General features: G+C 43.5%; 1 protein-coding gene across 1 annotated transcript in view; it reads right to left on the bottom strand.

Moving 5' to 3' along the window:
• The window catches only part of ALDH1A2 (aldehyde dehydrogenase 1 family member A2), a 96,630-nt gene extending 80,757 nt beyond the window's left edge, over nucleotides 1-15,873 (bottom strand). The window contains 1 exon segment of the mRNA XM_060174454.1: nucleotides 15,603-15,873. Coding sequence (XP_060030437.1) covers nucleotides 15,603-15,719 — 117 coding nt within the window. The 5' untranslated portion in view covers nucleotides 15,720-15,873.
• Between the last annotated feature and the right edge of the window lie 1,792 nt (nucleotides 15,874-17,665).

The following is a 17,665-nucleotide window of genomic DNA, read 5'->3' as shown; positions in this document are numbered from 1 at the left end:
ACTACACACACTTTATGTTTTATCTACCAACAATGCTAGACTTTCACTGAATGCTCTATCTGAACAAATATGTCAAATATGAAAACTAGGAGAAATTCCATTTCAGTAATGTTTTTAATTTTGCTCCCTGCAGAGCCAAAGAACTTAATCAGTCAGAATAACAATACTCAATTTAGACATCAAATCCTGAAATCTCTGGAAATCTGGTGAATTTTGACTACAGGGTAAAACTTAATTCTAATCACCCAACTCCAATCTACTTATGGTAATTTTTTCTTTTAAAAAATAATAAAACACGGGAGTTGGGCGGTAGTGCAGTGGGTTAAGTGTACGTGGTGCAAAGCGCAAGGACCAGCTTAAGGATCCTGGTTCGAGCCCCCGCTACCCACCTGCAGGGGAGTCACTTCACAGGCAGGCGGTGAAGCAGGTCTGCAGGTGTCTTTCTCTCCCCCTCTCTGTCTTCCCCTCCTCTCTCCATTTCTCTGTCCTATCCAACAACAATGACATCAATAACAACAGTAGCAACAACAAAAAAAAAAAGACAAGGGCAACAAAAGGAAAATAAATAAATGAAATAAAAAATATTATAATAATAATAATAACAAAACACAAGAGACAAGCTACTACCTGCAGATGAAGTAGAAACTAATGTTCAGAACTAGTCCATTTTAACACCAATATCATCTTTTCTTTTTATAGTGCAAAACAAGCACCCTATGCACAGTGGGACTAAAAGTCTTTGGATCAAGAAGTGAATGATTCCTTCACTGGAGATTAAATATTTTCTTGTGACAGTGCACTACATAAAATTCTGCTTGCTTTTTGTTCAATCATTTTCATGTAAGTGTTGATACAGTTAAGTGAAGTGAGATCACCAATTTTTTCATTCAAGTAATATAAAGTTTTCCCTTGACTCAAATCTTAGCAAACACTTTCAACCTTAATCACATCTATTTTCTAACCAAAGGACTAAATTCTTCCTCTACTCAGGGCTATTTCAAATATGTCTTTCCCCTAACTCAGGGACTGGACAGTGGTTTTCCTGATCATACTTAGTGCCCAAAGCTCCACAGCTAATAAAATGTGATGATGAATTAATAAGCCTGATTCTCTGGAGTCTCCAGAACAAATTCCATCATCTTCAAGTCACACCTAATATCTAGAAAGAAGGTGTCTACAGTTTTGTTTTGCTTTGCAAGCCTTAAAGCATATTAAAATTTTCTTCTTTCTTTTTTCTTCACAGAGATCTCCTTGGGGGAAAAAAAAAAGGAGACAGAAAATGAAAAACTCAAATCAACCTTCATATATTTGGCTAGGAAGTCCATATGTGCCATCTAGGTAAATTATCTGAACAGTCTTGCTAAGAAGACTTGGATTTTTGAAATCTGCCTCCACATCTGGAGGTGAACTCTTGCTAAGAAATGTCACTGAAAGTGGCCACTTGACCTGGAATTCCTCTAGAAGAAAAACTCATCCTGACTGCATGTGAGACCTGCATGAGAAACTGCTGGAATGTCAACTTCATTTGCAGTGGCCCATATGGCCTGATGACTCCGCCTACCACGATAAATCACTGGCAGGATCCTTACCTTCCTACGTTTGATCTCTGCTCAGCAAGATGTGGTTTTGATGTGAAGAACTCCAGAACTCTTAGGTCAGAGACAAATAGCAGTGGCACTGACCTGCAAAGTGCTAAGTCTCTATTAGACTCCAGTGAAAAAGCCTTAAGCTTCTGACAAGTTCCCTTTTCAGAGTTTACAGACCCTGGGTGGGTTTTCATGAACTCAGGCAGACAGGAAAACTGCTCAAGTGGCTGGGAGGTGTATTCAAACCCTAGGAATTGGAGAAGGGATTCTGTCTCAGGAGTCATTGCTCGAATTTCAGAGTCTGTAGCAAATTTTAAGTTTGCTTCAAATTTAAGTTCCAACAGATCTTTATGGTGGAAGAGCTGATAACTGATTTCTACAAGGAAAAATCACTAACAGATTTCTGTGGATTACTCTTTGGTCACTGAAAACATATTCACTCTCAAAAAACAAAACAAACAAACAAACAAAAAGCTGGGTCCCTGTAAAACTGCAACCAGGTCTATAAACTAATTTGGTATTTTCCTTCTGAGCCTCATAGTCTCCAGAGCTGGGCACAGGAAATGAAAAGAGTTCCCAAGAGTCAGATCAAGAAATCATACAGACCTTCAAATCCCAATTCTTGATTATAAATAGATGGCTTAGTACAAACCACTTACTCTGGCCCAGCGTTTCATAAATCATAGACTTGATCACCAAGGAACTCAGATAGCTCTACCCCAGCGTTTTCATATTCCCAGAAATACTCAGTCAGTATTCAAGTGGTTGGTTTCTTTATCAATTCAACAGATATGTATGAACTGTGTGCCTCCATGTACAAGGTACTATAAGGTGAACACACATTGGTGGCAGAGCTGGAACACACAAGCCATCTCAGAAACTCAGGAAGAGGGGAAATTTGCATCCTAAATAGTTATCTGTGCATGTGTGCTTTTCTTCAAAGGAAGACAACTGGCCTTCCTAGTGCTGGCAGTTTGTCTACTAAAAGCTCTGCAAATGGTAGGAGAATTTTACTTTCTAGTTTTCTTTCTTCCTTTCTTTGTCCCTTTCTCCTTTCTTCCTTTCTACATACCTATCTTTCTTTCTTCCTTTCTTTCTCTCTTTCTTTCTCTTTAATTTTTTCCCTCTATTGGGGGATTAATGTTTTACATTTGACAGTAAATACAATAGCTTGTACATGCATAACATTTCTCACTTTTCCACTTAACAATACAACCCCTACTAGGTCCTCTGTCATCCTTTTCCAGGGCCTGTACTCTCTCCCCCACTCACCCCAGAGTCTTTTACTTTGGTGCAATACACCAACTCCAGTTCAGGTTCTACTTGTGTTTTCTCTTCTGATCTTGTTTTTCAACTTCTGCCTGAGAGTGAGATCATCCCATATTCATCCTTCTGTTTTTGAATTATTTCACTTGATTTCTTCAAGCTCCATCCAAGATTGATCTTTCTCTCTCTCTTTCTTTCTTTCTTTCTTTCTTTCTTTCTTTCTTTCTTTCTTTCTTTCTTTCTTTCATCCAAACACAAAGCTCTGTGTGTGTGCGCCCAGGTTACCACGATGCCAGCTTTCATGAAAATTCAAATGTAGGAAGAAAACCAGGCATGAAGTAATAGCGGGATCCCTTGGCCCGATGTTATCAAATGCAATTTATTTAATGGTTGCCATAAAAAAAAATAAAAGGACCTGAAATAAATCTGAATTGTGGCAGCCAGAAGGTGTCTCGCAAGAGAGTTGGTGTATGCTGTATGTGTAACTATGAAGGTGCCAGCAGAATCACATCAGTTGTTAAGATGAAAGTTGGTGTGGGATTCTAGCAGGCTGACATGATGAGGCGTTCAGAGAAAGCAAAATGCTTGCTATCATTTAACAGCTGCCTTGTCTCAACAGCCGTTCTCTTCATACCCCTTCACAATTAAAAGCACTCATAAATAAACTCCTTAGTTGTCTGCAGAGCTTAGTGGCTTTGCAAGTGTTCATTAAAAGCAAAATGTTTGGTTTCTTTCTGAGCGAGACGTAGTTTGTGTACTATATGAAATGTCGAGTCATAATCCCTCGCCTTAATTCAAAACATCAAGAGTTTCAAGGATCACTCTGTTCTGTGTACTTCTTTCCCAAGCCTTCTCTTTTTCTCTGCTGGAATTCCTGGTAATGATACCAGAATGTGGCAAACCTCATTAGTCTCCCTGCTGTTTACAAGACAGGATTTATGCTCAATGTACTGAAGACAATGACACACAGCGCTGAAGGGCCAGTACTGCCACCCAGGCTCTAATCTGAGAAATTTTTCACTCAGTACAAACACCTATCAGCATGAAGAAACGTGGAAGGGCAATTACAGACAGCACATGTAGTCTTTGAAGAGTACAGCCATAAATACTCATTTGTGGAGGTTAATTTGTGTTATCAGGAATAGCTAGTGTCACCAACCCAATACATTAAGTAATTACTAAATTCTCAGGAGAGCTCCCAGAAGTCAAATGCAGCTTCTCTGGGTTCATTGCTTCTGGGCTCCCAAAGGACACTTCAAGCTAACAGCTGGAAAAGGTGACTACAAAAAAAAAAAAAAAAAACAACTAATCCTAACCAACCCGGGTGTAACTAACCATTTTATGAGCCTAGGTAACTGATTCTAAGTCCAGGAAGGAGGGCCAGCAAGGACCTGTCCTGAGGTAAATAGGGAAACACCAGGGCATGAGAATATAAAAGGAGATGAGAAAGACGTGAAGATGGGAACAAGTCTGGCTGGCAAGTATGGAAAGTGTTGTCTCTCAAAGTGAAGACAGAAATCTGGAGGCTCTAAGATGCAGCTTGAAGGAGACTGTCTCTCAGCAGTGTCCTGAGACAGAACTTCTGAGCCACCTGTAAGAAAACACTGCATCCCAGTGGTCACCTCCTATCCCTGAGACAGGATGAAACGTTTGGAAATGGCGGTGAGTTTCTGGGGAACACTGTTTTCCATCCTGCTTCCCCACTGAGAGGACTAAGAAGAAGCAAAGGCAGGCATAGGAGAGGGAGAACAGGACTGCTCAGAAAAGCAAGGCTTTCTTGCAAGTGTTCATTTACACACAGATTATATAGAGTCCAGTTACACAAGATGATGGCCAGGGTGGAGGGAAGCATTAGAAAAAAAAAGTGGAATAGTTTTCATCCCCCAAACAGTCTCAGACAGCTTCACTCCCAAGTGAATGATAACCACAAGAAAGAAAAACACTTTTGAGTGAAACAAACAAACAAACAAACAAAAAAACCCAAACAAACAAAATGAGACCCCACAGGATTCCCCAGCCTACCAGGATCTGAATCCCCCTTCTTGACCATAGTGGAGAACCACACTTATCCAGGTGATTCCTACCTCAAGGTGTCAATTCTATCAGTGCTCCCTTTCTTCTTCTCACTCTCATCCTCCCACCAGGTTGGGAATCACTGGGAGTGACAGCTGCAGACAGTGTCAACTAGGCCAAAGTGTGGGGGTACTTACTGTCAGAGACCCCAAGACTACTCAGGTTTGGAGTTATCCTGCGAATGACTCAGTAGGGCTATAGGCTGAGAGTTCAAGTTTTAACAGTGTGGCTGTGGTTCTTGTTGTTATGAGAAAAAAAGGAAGAAGATCATGTGAGTTCTGAAATGGCCGCCGACCAGCAACAGCGCCTGGAAAAATTATCGGACTTCAGCGTTATTCTTGGTGTTCTCACTTGGAAAACGGGAATCGTAGTATTTCACTTAGAGCGTAGTACTGCCACAAAAATGTGAAAAGCACTTCAAAAAGTGTAGTATTCATATGAAAGCTGTTATTCATGACTACAAACAACAGAGAGTATTTATTTAACAAACTTTTTCTAAGCATTTACACTGCTAGACACTGACATAGATGCTTCAGAAATACCAACACGGATGTGCTTATAATCAAGTGTGATTTAAGAGTAGGGAATTATCATAAAAATGGTATACAGGATAAAATACATTTCATTTAGAAGTACTGCATGACTGTGAATTTCAATCTTCTTCAGTAATTTCTTTAGAATTGGAGACATATATATATATATATATATTCATATGACTTAAGAAATCTAAACACAAATGGCAATATGAAATATCAGCTTTGAGTTTGAGACAATAAATTAAAATATTCACAAAATACAAAGCAGTGCTATTTTCAACTCCAGAGAATCATTCTAATGTCTGCACTAAAAGGCTAAAGCACGGTATTAAAATAGTTATTCAAGAAGGAGGTCTACTGGAAATTCTTTTTTTCACATTATATTGTCATCTCTCCAGTTAGTTTTCTCCTGTCCTATAAACAAACCTCAAAACCACAGAGCATACAGTGAAGAGGTCACCTAGGTATAAAGTAATGACTCTTCAAAATTGAGGTGTGTGTGTGTGTGTGTGTGTGTGTGTGTGTGTGTGTGTGTGGCGGGAGTAATGACTGAGGAAATCTGTGGTACAGTCTGTTCTAGGTAATATAAGAAAGCTAGAGAAATTGATCTTGACATTAAAAAGTTCTAATAGTGATGTTATCTCAGAGTCCTGTACAAAAGACTCCTTAAAGGTGGCCTTACAGAAAGCACTACTATTTCTAGCTCAGGGAAAGTAACATGGACAATTACCCAATAAAGCAGGACTAGTTCCTGATACCTTCCCCACTATGGAGAGAACCAGGCTTAGAGAAAACCACACATAATTCTGTGGCTTAGTGCCCAATTTCAAGGGATATAATTTGAAAAGTTCTTTACATAGTCACATTGTCTGGCTTTCGAATATGTTCCGTCACCTGTCTTTAAGGTTTGCCTGTGTCCGGACACATGAACAAAGACTAAGTTCAGGCAGATTAAGATATAAATACAAATGGTAAGAATTTTTATAACAAAAAAAGAGGGATATCTTGGAAAACTTGAAATCAGAACAGGCTTTTAAATTTTATTTTTATTGTTTATTTTATTTTATTTGCCTCCAGGGTTATTGCTAGGGCTCAGTGCCTGCACCATGAATCCACTGCTCCTGGAGGCTATTTTTTATCCTTTTGTTGCCTTCTTGTTTTAGTGTTGTTGTGGTTATTATTATTGTTGTTGATGTCATTGTTGGATAGGACAGAGAGAAATGGAGAGAGGAGGGGAAGACAGAGAAGGGGAGAGAAAGATAGACACCTGCAGACCTGCTTCACCACCTGTGAAGTGACTTCCCTGCAGGTGGGGAGCTGGGAGCTCGAACTGGGATCCTTACGCCAGTCCTTGTGCTATGTGCCATGTGTGCTTAACTGCTGCACTACCACCCGACCCCCCAAAACAGGTTTTTAAACAATACACCAAAAGCAACATATACTAAGGAGAAGTCGGAATAATTTATCTCCAGTTCTCTTCTCTTCTCTCTGTTCCTTACACACACACACACACACACACACACACACGGAGGGGGAGGCAAGCAAAAGAGTACATGTTCACATAGAATAAAACTGTCAAAGGATTTTAATCTCAAATACATAAAAAATGGTACAAATCAATAAACACACACTAAAAAAGGAAATGAATATACTATACTGGCCAGTTCACAAAGAAGGGCCAAATGGTCTATAAACAGAAAAAATACTCAGCCTCCCAAGAAACCAAGAAAATGCAAATGAAAACAGCAAAGAGATACCATTTCACACTCTTAAAGTTAAGTATGAGAATTCCAAGTGTAGGTGAGGATGCCTCCCCACCCTTTTTGTTGTTGTTGGTACCATAGAGTGAACAGCAGTGCTTTGTATACAAGAGGCCTTAGTAAACATCAAATAAAGAAAAGAAGGAAGAAACTCAGAGACATAAAGAGTAGCTCTGTGTGCAGTTAAAAATAAAACTTATCCGGGAGTCGGGCGGTAGCGCAGCGGGTTAAGCGCAGGTGGCGCAAAGCACAAGGACCGGCATAAGGATCCCGGTTCAAACCCCGGCTCCCCACCTGCAGGGGAGTCGCTTCACAGGCGGTGAAGCAGGTCTGCAGGTGTCTATCTTTCTCTCCCCTCTCTGTCTTCCCCTTCTCTCTCCATTTCTCTCTGTCCTATCCAACAACGACAACAACAATAATAACTACAATAATAAAACAACAAGGGCAACAAAAGGGAATAAATAAATAAAATAAATATTTTAAAAAATAATAAGATAAAATAAAACTTATCCTCAGATAATACACACCACCTTCCCTGTGAAAATTGCCTTACACTGAGTCGCAAATCCTGAAATATAGATGAAACCAAATAGATTGGTTTCAGATTTATTAAGGAATTGAACCAGATAGTTTCACACTGATTCCTGTCCTTCTCTTGAGAGGATTCAGTGAGGAAGTTCAATTTTCACACTTAGAGAAATAAAGCTTCAAGTTATCTTTTGTAAATTAATGTAGACATTTTCATGATTTTGTCTTCTCAGCAAACCTCTCTATACTCCCTATCTGTCCATTGCTGCACATAACTAAGTCCACAGATCTGATGCCTGTTTTTTCTAGGGACTAAAGGAAAACGAAAATAGATTATCTTTAGCTCTTAGTTTTGCCTGTGGGTTTACTAAATCCAGAGTTGTTTCTCAGATCCCACTTACCCGAAATGTAGGGTCCACTCTTTCTGTAGGAAGAGCCACAGAACTTAAATCTTTCCCAGACTCAGTTTACTCTTTAAGAAATTCCTAGAACTGTCCTGGGGCCCACAACCATAGGCATTACTAGACATAAAAGATGTGGGCTAGATGAATGAATGAGAACTGTGTATGAGAAATTACATTAGAATGTGACCTTTTAATTATTTTAGAAGAATTTCTGTTTCATAGTCAAGACTGGAAACAACCGTGTTATTCCTTGTTGAGCATCAGCACACACCTGTTGAGTCGTAAAGCCTTCACAGAAGCCAAATCACTCCTGCAAATGTAGAAAGCACACATCCGAAGAAAAAGAACGGCTGCAGTAACACACACTCCTTCCACACACAGAGAAGGGAAGCTTGACTCCACACTACTCACTCAAGGACTCTCTCTCCAAGCTCCAGAGCCTCATCAATTTTATGACTGCATTTTGTGGGTTCCTAGTTATAGTCCCTTTTATTTTCCCTCTCAAATCTCTCAGTCTCAGTCAGTCTGTCTCTCTCTCTCTCTCTCTCGCTCACTCCTATCTCTATTTCTAATTAAATAAATATTTTATTTTAAAGCTATTACTCTGAACTCTTTCTACATAAGCGACAGATATTTTCAGTTTCCAGTGAATACAAGGTTCTCTCTCCATCTAGAGATCTAGGGATAAAGACAATGGTACCTTGGCTCCCCAAAGGTCAAACTGTGAGAAGAAAAGAAACAAGCAGATCCCCACTTTCGGAGGTGGCAGGACTAGGTTAGAGTAACAAGAAAGCTTCCATATACATTGCCAATTAGAATGTTCACTCACAGACAATCTAATTTTTAACCACATTCTATAGAAGTCAATAAAGCCCCGGTTTATCCCCCAGGAAACTTTGTTGAGAACCCAGCAAAAGTTTAGAGGGCAAAAGTACCCAATTATTATTCTAACTGGAATTTTTCAAAGATCAGAAATGCTATGAAGTCATGTGACCCAGCAGTGACTTGTTGTAAATACAGTCTCAAGAGTTAAGTTTTTTTTTTTTTTTTAAAAAAAGAAAACATTTTAAATGTAGCACCACCTGAAAGCCAGACCAGCAAGTCAGAGAGAGGACGCCAAAGACAAGCCATTTCCAAAGCTGCATAATCTCACATATCTGGACAGTAGAGCGGAAGAGTGCTCAAAATGTCTGAAAAGGGAATTAAAAGTTAACCAAAGTGACATTAAGGAAATTACTTCTTAGGCACAATAGATTTGGAATTTAAGGGGAAATGATTGTCTTTGGAATGGTCTGTCACAGTGAATAAAGAAATTCAGGACATACTTTAAGAGCAAGTCACTGTGTGGTGCTTTCCTCGCTGCCTTGTTTTGTATCCTGTCCAGTATTCTGAAGCTGTTTTATTTTGTTTCTACTTCTCATCAAACCAAGTGATGTCTTTCTCAATAACACCAAAAGAGAGAGAGAGAGAGAGAGAGAATGATACCTCTATGTTTTGGGAAGTAAAGTAGCCTGAGTAAGCAGGCTTGGTGAAAGTCTTTTCAATTTTATAATCTATATCTGTATTATGTAGATATATATATTTTTCAGGTTTTTGTACCAATGACATGGTAATGACTTTGCCCAACTTACATAGAATACCAGACATAGCTATTTGTACCCTGATAGGCTTAACCAACTGTGTCTACTGAAGCATACTAATGTTGAATTCTGGAATAACTGTGGGTATCCAATTTGATTAGTAAAACATTAGATGGGAAATTGTGTGATGTAGTAACTTTTTAGTAAAGAAAAGACCTTTGCAAGAAAACTCTCAAGAAATCTCATGCCATGAAAATCTGCATACACATATAGGAATTCCATAGCTACCCAGAACACTAAACTCCTCTAAGTAATTAAAGCAGTCAGCAATGGCTAGGATTTTGTGTGTGTGTGTGTGTGTGTGTGTGTGTGTGTGTGTGTGTGTGTGTGTGTGTGTGTGACATTATTGACATTATTGGTCAAGAACTCGATATTTTGGAAAATGCACCTCCATTAACTGGAACTGCAAATATCATCACTTGGCACAAATAAGATGAGATTAGCACTGACTGTCACATACTTGCTTACAGCCCTGAACACAATCCAATTCCGTAGCTCCTACGACCTCAGTTTAGAGTGACGTGGAAATGCACACAGTAAAGACACTCTGGAGAGGAACTGCCACCTGCACCTGCATCCTATATGGTGAGAATGTTACCTGAACACATAGCCAGTGAGTACAGATTTGACCATGAATTAAACAAAGGTCTGACTCACCCATGGCCATCCCACCCAGAACACACCCATCTCCTTCGGACAAAGGCTTGTCTTCACTTAGAGCCTTCTAAGTGAAGGACTGATCCTTTTATTTTTCTGTAATGCAGACCCTGCAGTAGTCACTGTAGTCCCCCAGCAGTCATGGGCAATATGGAACACAATGGGTGTGTCTGGGTTCTAATAAAACTTTATACAAAAATCCTGGAGTTTGCTGACCCCTGGAAGCTGCCACTGAGATAACTAAAACCTCAAAAAGATATACCCGAGTTTGTATTTCATGGCCCAAGTCATGGGAATATATATATATATATTTATGAACTACGTTGGTGCTTGACAAGGTTTTGGTTTGGTTATGGTTTGGATACTGTTGCTTCTTTCATGCAACAAAGAACCGACTTTGCTAAGCTTGACCATAAGGAAGTCACACTTCATAAAACAGGCTCCTCAGAAAATCTTCTACCTGTGAACAGGTAAATTACCATCCTTTTGACATAAAGGACAGGAGAATCTCTTCAAATATTGGTTCTATGTGGTAACATGAGGCAGCTTAACAAGGGCAAAGACCCTGGGAGAATGAGCCAATTCAAATCCTCCCATGAAATCAGTTAGCTTCCCTAGGTTAAATGGAGATGATGTCAAGAGCAGTACAATTATGAAAAATGATTCTTTAAAATCCTATGACTCTCTAATAGCATGCAGCTAGACTATTTATGATCAAGACAACTTTGAGTAGAGGTTTGGAAGCAACTGGACATGTTCTCCATAACATCTTTGAAGTTGGTAAGAATCTTGCCTTAGACTAAAATAAGCCACATAGAAACAGTATATGATAATATAAAGTAAGAGAATCAAGAGCTGTGCAAGACAACTCCATCTTAAAAGGAGTGGACTGGGTCATAATCTTACCATGACTGCAACAGAAACAATACAGAAAAATAAAGACTTCGACTTTTTGTTTCTCTCTTGAAAAAAATGTAATTGCTTTGGAACAACAAAGCATATTATGAGGAAATCGCTTATCTTATTTATTTTTAAGTTAAGGCCAAGGTCTTCTTATCAATGATTCTTACTTCTTACTCACTTTTCCTTCAAAAGACTTTTCAAATGTCCAATTATGTGCTTGTGTGTGTGTGCATGGGGGGGAACACATACTGTTAGATCCTATAAAAGGTGTAAGTCATCATTTTTGTTACAATATTGATCAGCTGAATGACCTCCATGATAACCACTATTTTTGTTCAGGGATATTTCTACTAAGACTCTAAGCTTCAGGAAGGTAGATGCTAGCACAGTGGCAGTCTGCTTCTAGGTATAAGGCAGTTCCAAAAGTCCTTTTATATTGCAATAAAAACAATCCCAGAAGATAGTAGACTTTAGGTTAACGTCAAATGAAAGAATATATAGTACTCACCCAACTCATAATAGCTCTCCCTTTCCATTGGTCATTTTTTCTTTTTCACCTCTACTTTGTTAGGTCAATAGCCAATAAGCACCCCCCCCCCTTTTCTCTGTCCTGGCTGCTCGTGGCCTCAGACACTGAAGAGACCATACTCCTTCAGGTTCTCTCTCAGTTGTAGGGATAAACTCTACCCTCAAAAAGTGATCAACAGAGAGATTGCACAGTGCTTATTAGCCTGTGGGCATCAGAGTAGTTGGGGGTGGTGGTGGTGGGGAGTGGAGAAGCAAGTAGATAGCAGCAGAAAAAATGGCAGACAAGAGAGAAGCAGTGGTGAGCTAAAGACACAAAGTTTCCCAAGATCCTTGAGGTATCTGGATGACAAATCCCTTGCAGCCAGAGGCACTCAGTAAAGTGTTGGCAGTGATTTTATACTGAGTGAATCCTTATAATAATATATTCAGGGTTACACACTTCTAAAAACCAGGAGACCTCATTCGTAGAGTGACAATTCATAACGACACAACAGCACAAAAGCCATCAGACTCCCATGCTAGCTGTGAAAGTCTTCCTAAGATCAAAGCAAGAGGGCTCCCATGTTCTAGGCCCTGATGGAGTCTCAAGATGCTTCCAGGATGCTTGGTGGATTTACCACTCTTTCTTCACCAATGCAGTCTTCTCTAAAGACACATTTCTTAACAAGGAATGTTTTTTTCAAAACTTGGGGGAGGGGCTTCCTGCTGTATCAGCGAAATAAAAAACAGAGATAATATTGCCACCAGCCATTTATCTAACATGAGTACTGGAACAGCAAAGAGGTGACTTATTCGGAAAATGAAATGTGACTGATTGAGAGCCCACACAAAAGCACTCGCCTCGCCCTTTCAGCATCTTGGGGGAATTACACTTTAATTTTAGCATGTTTTCTGCAGGATTTTTGCCACAAGGATGCACTAACTTTTGTTCTTGATGATTTTTCCCTTTATTAAAAACACATAAAATACTTGCAGAAGAAGAAAGAGGGAGGGAGGTGACAGAGATATGGAAAAACACAAGCTCTCCAGGGATAAACACTTTATGTGAACGTTATCTGAAATTCTCATTGTCTGCTTTCTTACAAGTTAAACGTGACTTTCTCTTGAGCCCCAAATCACACCAAAAGCCATACTGCAGTTTCTACCACTACAAATATAACCATTTTAACAAAGACAAAAACAATGAAGGACCCCTCTGTGTCTGCCTTGAGCTGTTTTCTGACCTAAATATCACATTAGCTTTTAGATGGGTTCAACAACAAGTGCTCCGGGAAAATCTGAAAATTCCCAAATGACACTGTTCTAAAGAACGTGTCACCCTACCTTGGTTGTGCTTCAGCTTAGAATTGCTAGCTTCCCTCATTTCTGATAAGAAGATTAAAATAAAATGTCTCCATTTCTCCTCATTAGTCTGATTTTTCTTTTTAAGTAAAAAAAAAAAAAAATTACCCTTGGCTAACAGAAGAGCAGCTTTGATTCTCCCCGTTAGAAAAACTTACACAAGTCTCACTCAAGAGACAGAAAGAAAGCGGCTGGAAGTGTTCCCAGCTACCTGGATTTTTTTGTTTTTTACACGATTTTGTGAAAACAGCTTGTAGTAGATTAGCATCACTCTGTGTTGATGAGAGTTACTTGTCAAGCCCCCAAATCAGGCGCCTCCTCCCCACAGATTAAAGAATCAAGTTACCATCCATTATTTCATTTCTGATTGTTTTCCTTTGTAATAAGGAGGGAAAGCAGAGACTGCAGAAAAGTCTCCCCTGAGCTAAAAAGACTTCACATGAAAGGCTTCAATTAGCTATAAATCAGTTGTCTTTCCTCCTGGGGAAGAGAACAAGAGAGTGGGGTTTAGCTGGAGAGAAAAAGAACTTGGAAGAGCGGTCAAATAAAAATCCTCCAGCTACCTACTATATACTTAAAACTTCTTTTAGCGGTTGTTAGGAAAAACAAAACAAAACACTCAACAGCAAGATGAAAAAATCAAACTCTCCGAAACCCGAGGGTGAGATAATCTCTCGCACTTAGAAGATCCTGCATCTTAAGATCATTTAAAGGGTCCAAAGAGGTTAGAGACCCTCCTAAAACCAAAGCATTCAGGGAGAAGGCTTCCTCGCCAGTCCCTAAACCCGGAGAGGTGCGGCACCATTGTTACACAAACGACGTCTAAATGGCTGTAACCATTAACGACCTCTCATTAAAAGAGCTTTCAAAAATTTGTCACACCATCTAAAAAAGGGGGGGAGGGGAGAGCATATCCATTAAAAATAAAAATAAATAAAAATAAAAAAACGAAAGAAAAACCTTCCAAATATACGCTCTGAAATACGAATCACCCCGAGGTATCGCCTAAAACTCAATGCCAGCCATATATCCGATAAAATGATTCTGCCACTCCCCCCTTTAATGTCTCGAGTCAGAACCCAGCCATCTGCTTTCCTGTAAAACGTAGTTTATCCTGTAATAGCGGTGATGGCAAAAAAAAAAAAAAAAAAAAAGACAAAAAAAAAAAAAACACCCTCTAACCACACCGGGGGTGTGTGCGCGGTGTGTGTTTGGTGAAGAGGAGAGGGGCGGGGGAGGAAGAGAAGGGAAGGGGACGGGAAGGGAAGAGAAGAGAGAGAGAGGAGAGAGAAAGAAGGAGGAGAAGGGAGAAGGAGAAAGGGGAGAGAGGAGAGAGAGGGAAGAGAGGGGACAGAGAGAAAAGAAGGGGAGAGAGAGGGAGGGAGGGACGGAGAGAGAGAGACAGAGAGAGAGAGAGAGAGAGAGAGAGAGAGAGGAACAGATAGATACCTAGACCGAGGAAAAATCAGGCAAAAAGAATATAGAAGCCAACAGGAGTGCTGCGAAGTGAACTTTGAGAAACGTGATTTTTATTTTTTTAATTCCCTCGATCTCCTACTCGGAAAAAAAACACGCTGTAATATTCTATATAATCCCTTCCCACCCTTCAGGTGTGAAATCAATCCATTAATCAATTAGAAGTGGATTTGTGGCAAGCAAACTCACTTGATAGCAGGGAGTGAACCCATCATCCCCTTTATCTTAGGCGGTGCTGGAACAAGAAAAAGCCCAGAACACACACTAGGTTACGAAAAGGCAGCAGATACAGGAGTGTATGTGTGCGTTTGTGTATTCGTGCACGTGTGTGTACGAGTCTGCACGGGTGCAAACACAAGGACGGATGCGCGCACACGTTGACGCAGGGTCACATACCACTGCATGCACACACATTGTTGCATGCACCCAGCAAGATGCACACACACACGCATTTTCCACTTGCAAAGAGTCTGGTTCCTTTGCCCGCCTAGAAAGAAACTTTTCTAGGGAAAGCTCCACCGCCCGCCGGACGCGAAGGCGTCGCTGCTGCCATCGGACCTTGCGGGGCCCCGGCGGCCCGACTCTGGGGGAGGCTCTGCACCGCGCCTGTGGGGGCGGCAGCTCCCGCGCTCCCGGGCTTCCGCGGGCGGCGCTGCGGGGCTAGGCGGGGCCTCTGTCTGCTGCTTCTTGGCGGCCACCGGGACCCGAGCGGTTCCGGGAAGGCAGCTTGGACTGAGCGCATCCTCCCCCCACCCACCCCGGAGACCTTCCCGCATCCCGGGGCCGAGAGGGAGTAAGCACGGGGCAGCCCCGGCGGTCGCCCTCGGGAGGCTGGAAGGTTCTGGAAAGAAACGCCCGCGGATGGACGGACAGACGCACGGACGGAGAGACGACGGCCGCTCACCTTGGTGTACTTGATCTCCAGGTTGGGCGTGGGCGCCGGCAGGAGGTGCAGGGACGCCATGAGGGCGGCGGGGTCGGCCTGCAGCGCGCCGGGCAGCTCGATCTCGCTGGAGGTCATGGTGCGGGGCTGTGGCCCGCGGGATGGCGCGGCGGTGCGGGGGCGGCGGGGGCGGCGAGGGCGGGCGGCGAGCGCTGCGGCGCGCTCCCTGTATATAGGCAGGTGTCAGGCCCGCCGCTTCTTATTGGACGTGGGGCCCGGGGTGCGGGGGGCTGGGCCGTCCTCTCGGGGACGCCGGGGCGCAGCCTCCATTTACATACAGCCCGCCGCGCCCACGGTCAAGGGTGTCCCGCGCCCCCTCCCTGCGCGCCCCGCACCCCACCCCACCCCGACGGCCAAGCTGCTCCCCGCCGGCCGGGAGCCCAGCGCTCGGCGTCTAGGGGCGTGGGGGGGACCCCGGGTCTGAGTCTGACCCGCACCCCCTCATCCCGAGCTGCAAGGTGGGTGACAGGAGAAGCTGGGGCGCGCAGAGCCCCTGCCCCCCACACACAACAGGATGGAACAAGGGGACCCGCAGCACCAGAGACCTCCCCGGGACTCCTCTGCTCTCCCCGGGACCTCCAGAGGGGGCTCTCTCTGCTCCTTTCTCTCGCAGTGCTCCCCCCTGCATCCCACCCCAATGTTCATGCTGCTCCCCGCCCTCCGGGGTTCCTGCGCATGGCGTCGGGGGTGGGGGTTTGTCGGGGTCTGAGTCTGACCCGCACTCTCTGAGCTGCAAAGTGAGACCGGAGAAGATGGGGTTCCCTCTCCTCCCATCACCACCACCAGGATAAGGCAGGGGGGACCCCGCAGCGCCCGAGAACCTGCCCCGACTCGCTCGCCTGCTCTCCCGGGGACCACCAAAGGGGGCGCCCTCTGCTCCCTTTCTTGCCAGCGCCCCCCCCCCCCCACCCCCAACCCAGACAGCCATGCTCCTCCCTGCCTATCGGGGCTCTTGCTCTCGGCTTCAGGGGTGGGGGGCGCCCCGGTCTGAGTCTGATCCCCACCCCCCAACCCGAACTGCAAGGGGGGTGACAGAAGAAGCGCCCCCCCCCACACACACACACACATGAAGCAGGGGACCTAGCAGTGCCGAGGACCTCCCCATACTCCTCCGCTCTTCCGGGGACCCCCAGAGGGGCGCCCTCTACTCCCTTCCCTCCGGGGAGCGCCATCCCCCCACCCCGCACTGTGCAGCACACACTCGCTCCTGGCGACCCCGCCAAGGAGGAGGGCGCAGCCGGCGCTCCTGAGTGAGTATCCCGGCCCATGTGTGCCTTTCTGGCTTCCCGCGCCCGGCTGCTGCCCTCTGCTGGCTCTTGGAGTGCGGTTCTGGCCCTGCGGACCTCACTGTCCGCCCCACAGCCGCCCCCACTTGCTTGGGCTTTGCTCAGCTCCCTCCTTCCAATCTTGTTCCCCAAGTGCACGCACACTCCCAGCCCCTACTGCTAGGATCCTGCCAGGCCTGGGCTCTCTCTGTCCCTGTGGAACTGAGTTTCCACGCCTGTTGGGCATCTCTGCAACCAAGTGTTTCTGTAACACCAACAGTTTCTCATCTGCAGGGGCCCGTGTGGGTGTGAAGAGCCCAGAGATCCAGGTACAGAAATGGGGGGCTTTGGGTTAAGGGAGCTAAATCTGGGGTTCATACTACCCTCCTTGCTTCCCCCTGAACCCTTGGAAGCCCCATTTCTTTGAATGTTAAGCGTTTAGTTAAGTAGATAGCAAAGCTATAGCCTTTTGATATTTACAGTAAGAAAGGCAGCACAGTGCCTATTACCTGGATACTAAAAAGAGTAGAAATAAACACAAACAATCCATTTAAGACCAGTTCACCAGACACAGTTTCCAATGTCTGCAGCTCAGAAGAGCCCAGTGCATCTGCCCATGGTGTGACCTGACTAAACAAACATAGAGGATGCATGGGCCTTAGCTTCAGGGGTCACTGTGGGAAAAGTGGTGCCTTAAACATAATCACGTGTTCCTGGGGAACTGGGCGCTTGAACCTGCTTTCCTGAGCACTGCACTAT

Source organism: Erinaceus europaeus, chromosome 16 (assembly GCF_950295315.1).
Source record: "Erinaceus europaeus chromosome 16, mEriEur2.1, whole genome shotgun sequence".
Taxonomy (NCBI): Eukaryota; Metazoa; Chordata; class Mammalia; order Eulipotyphla; family Erinaceidae; genus Erinaceus; species Erinaceus europaeus.
Note: the sequence above shows the minus strand (reverse complement) of the source record. Positions and strands in the feature narration are given on the sequence as shown.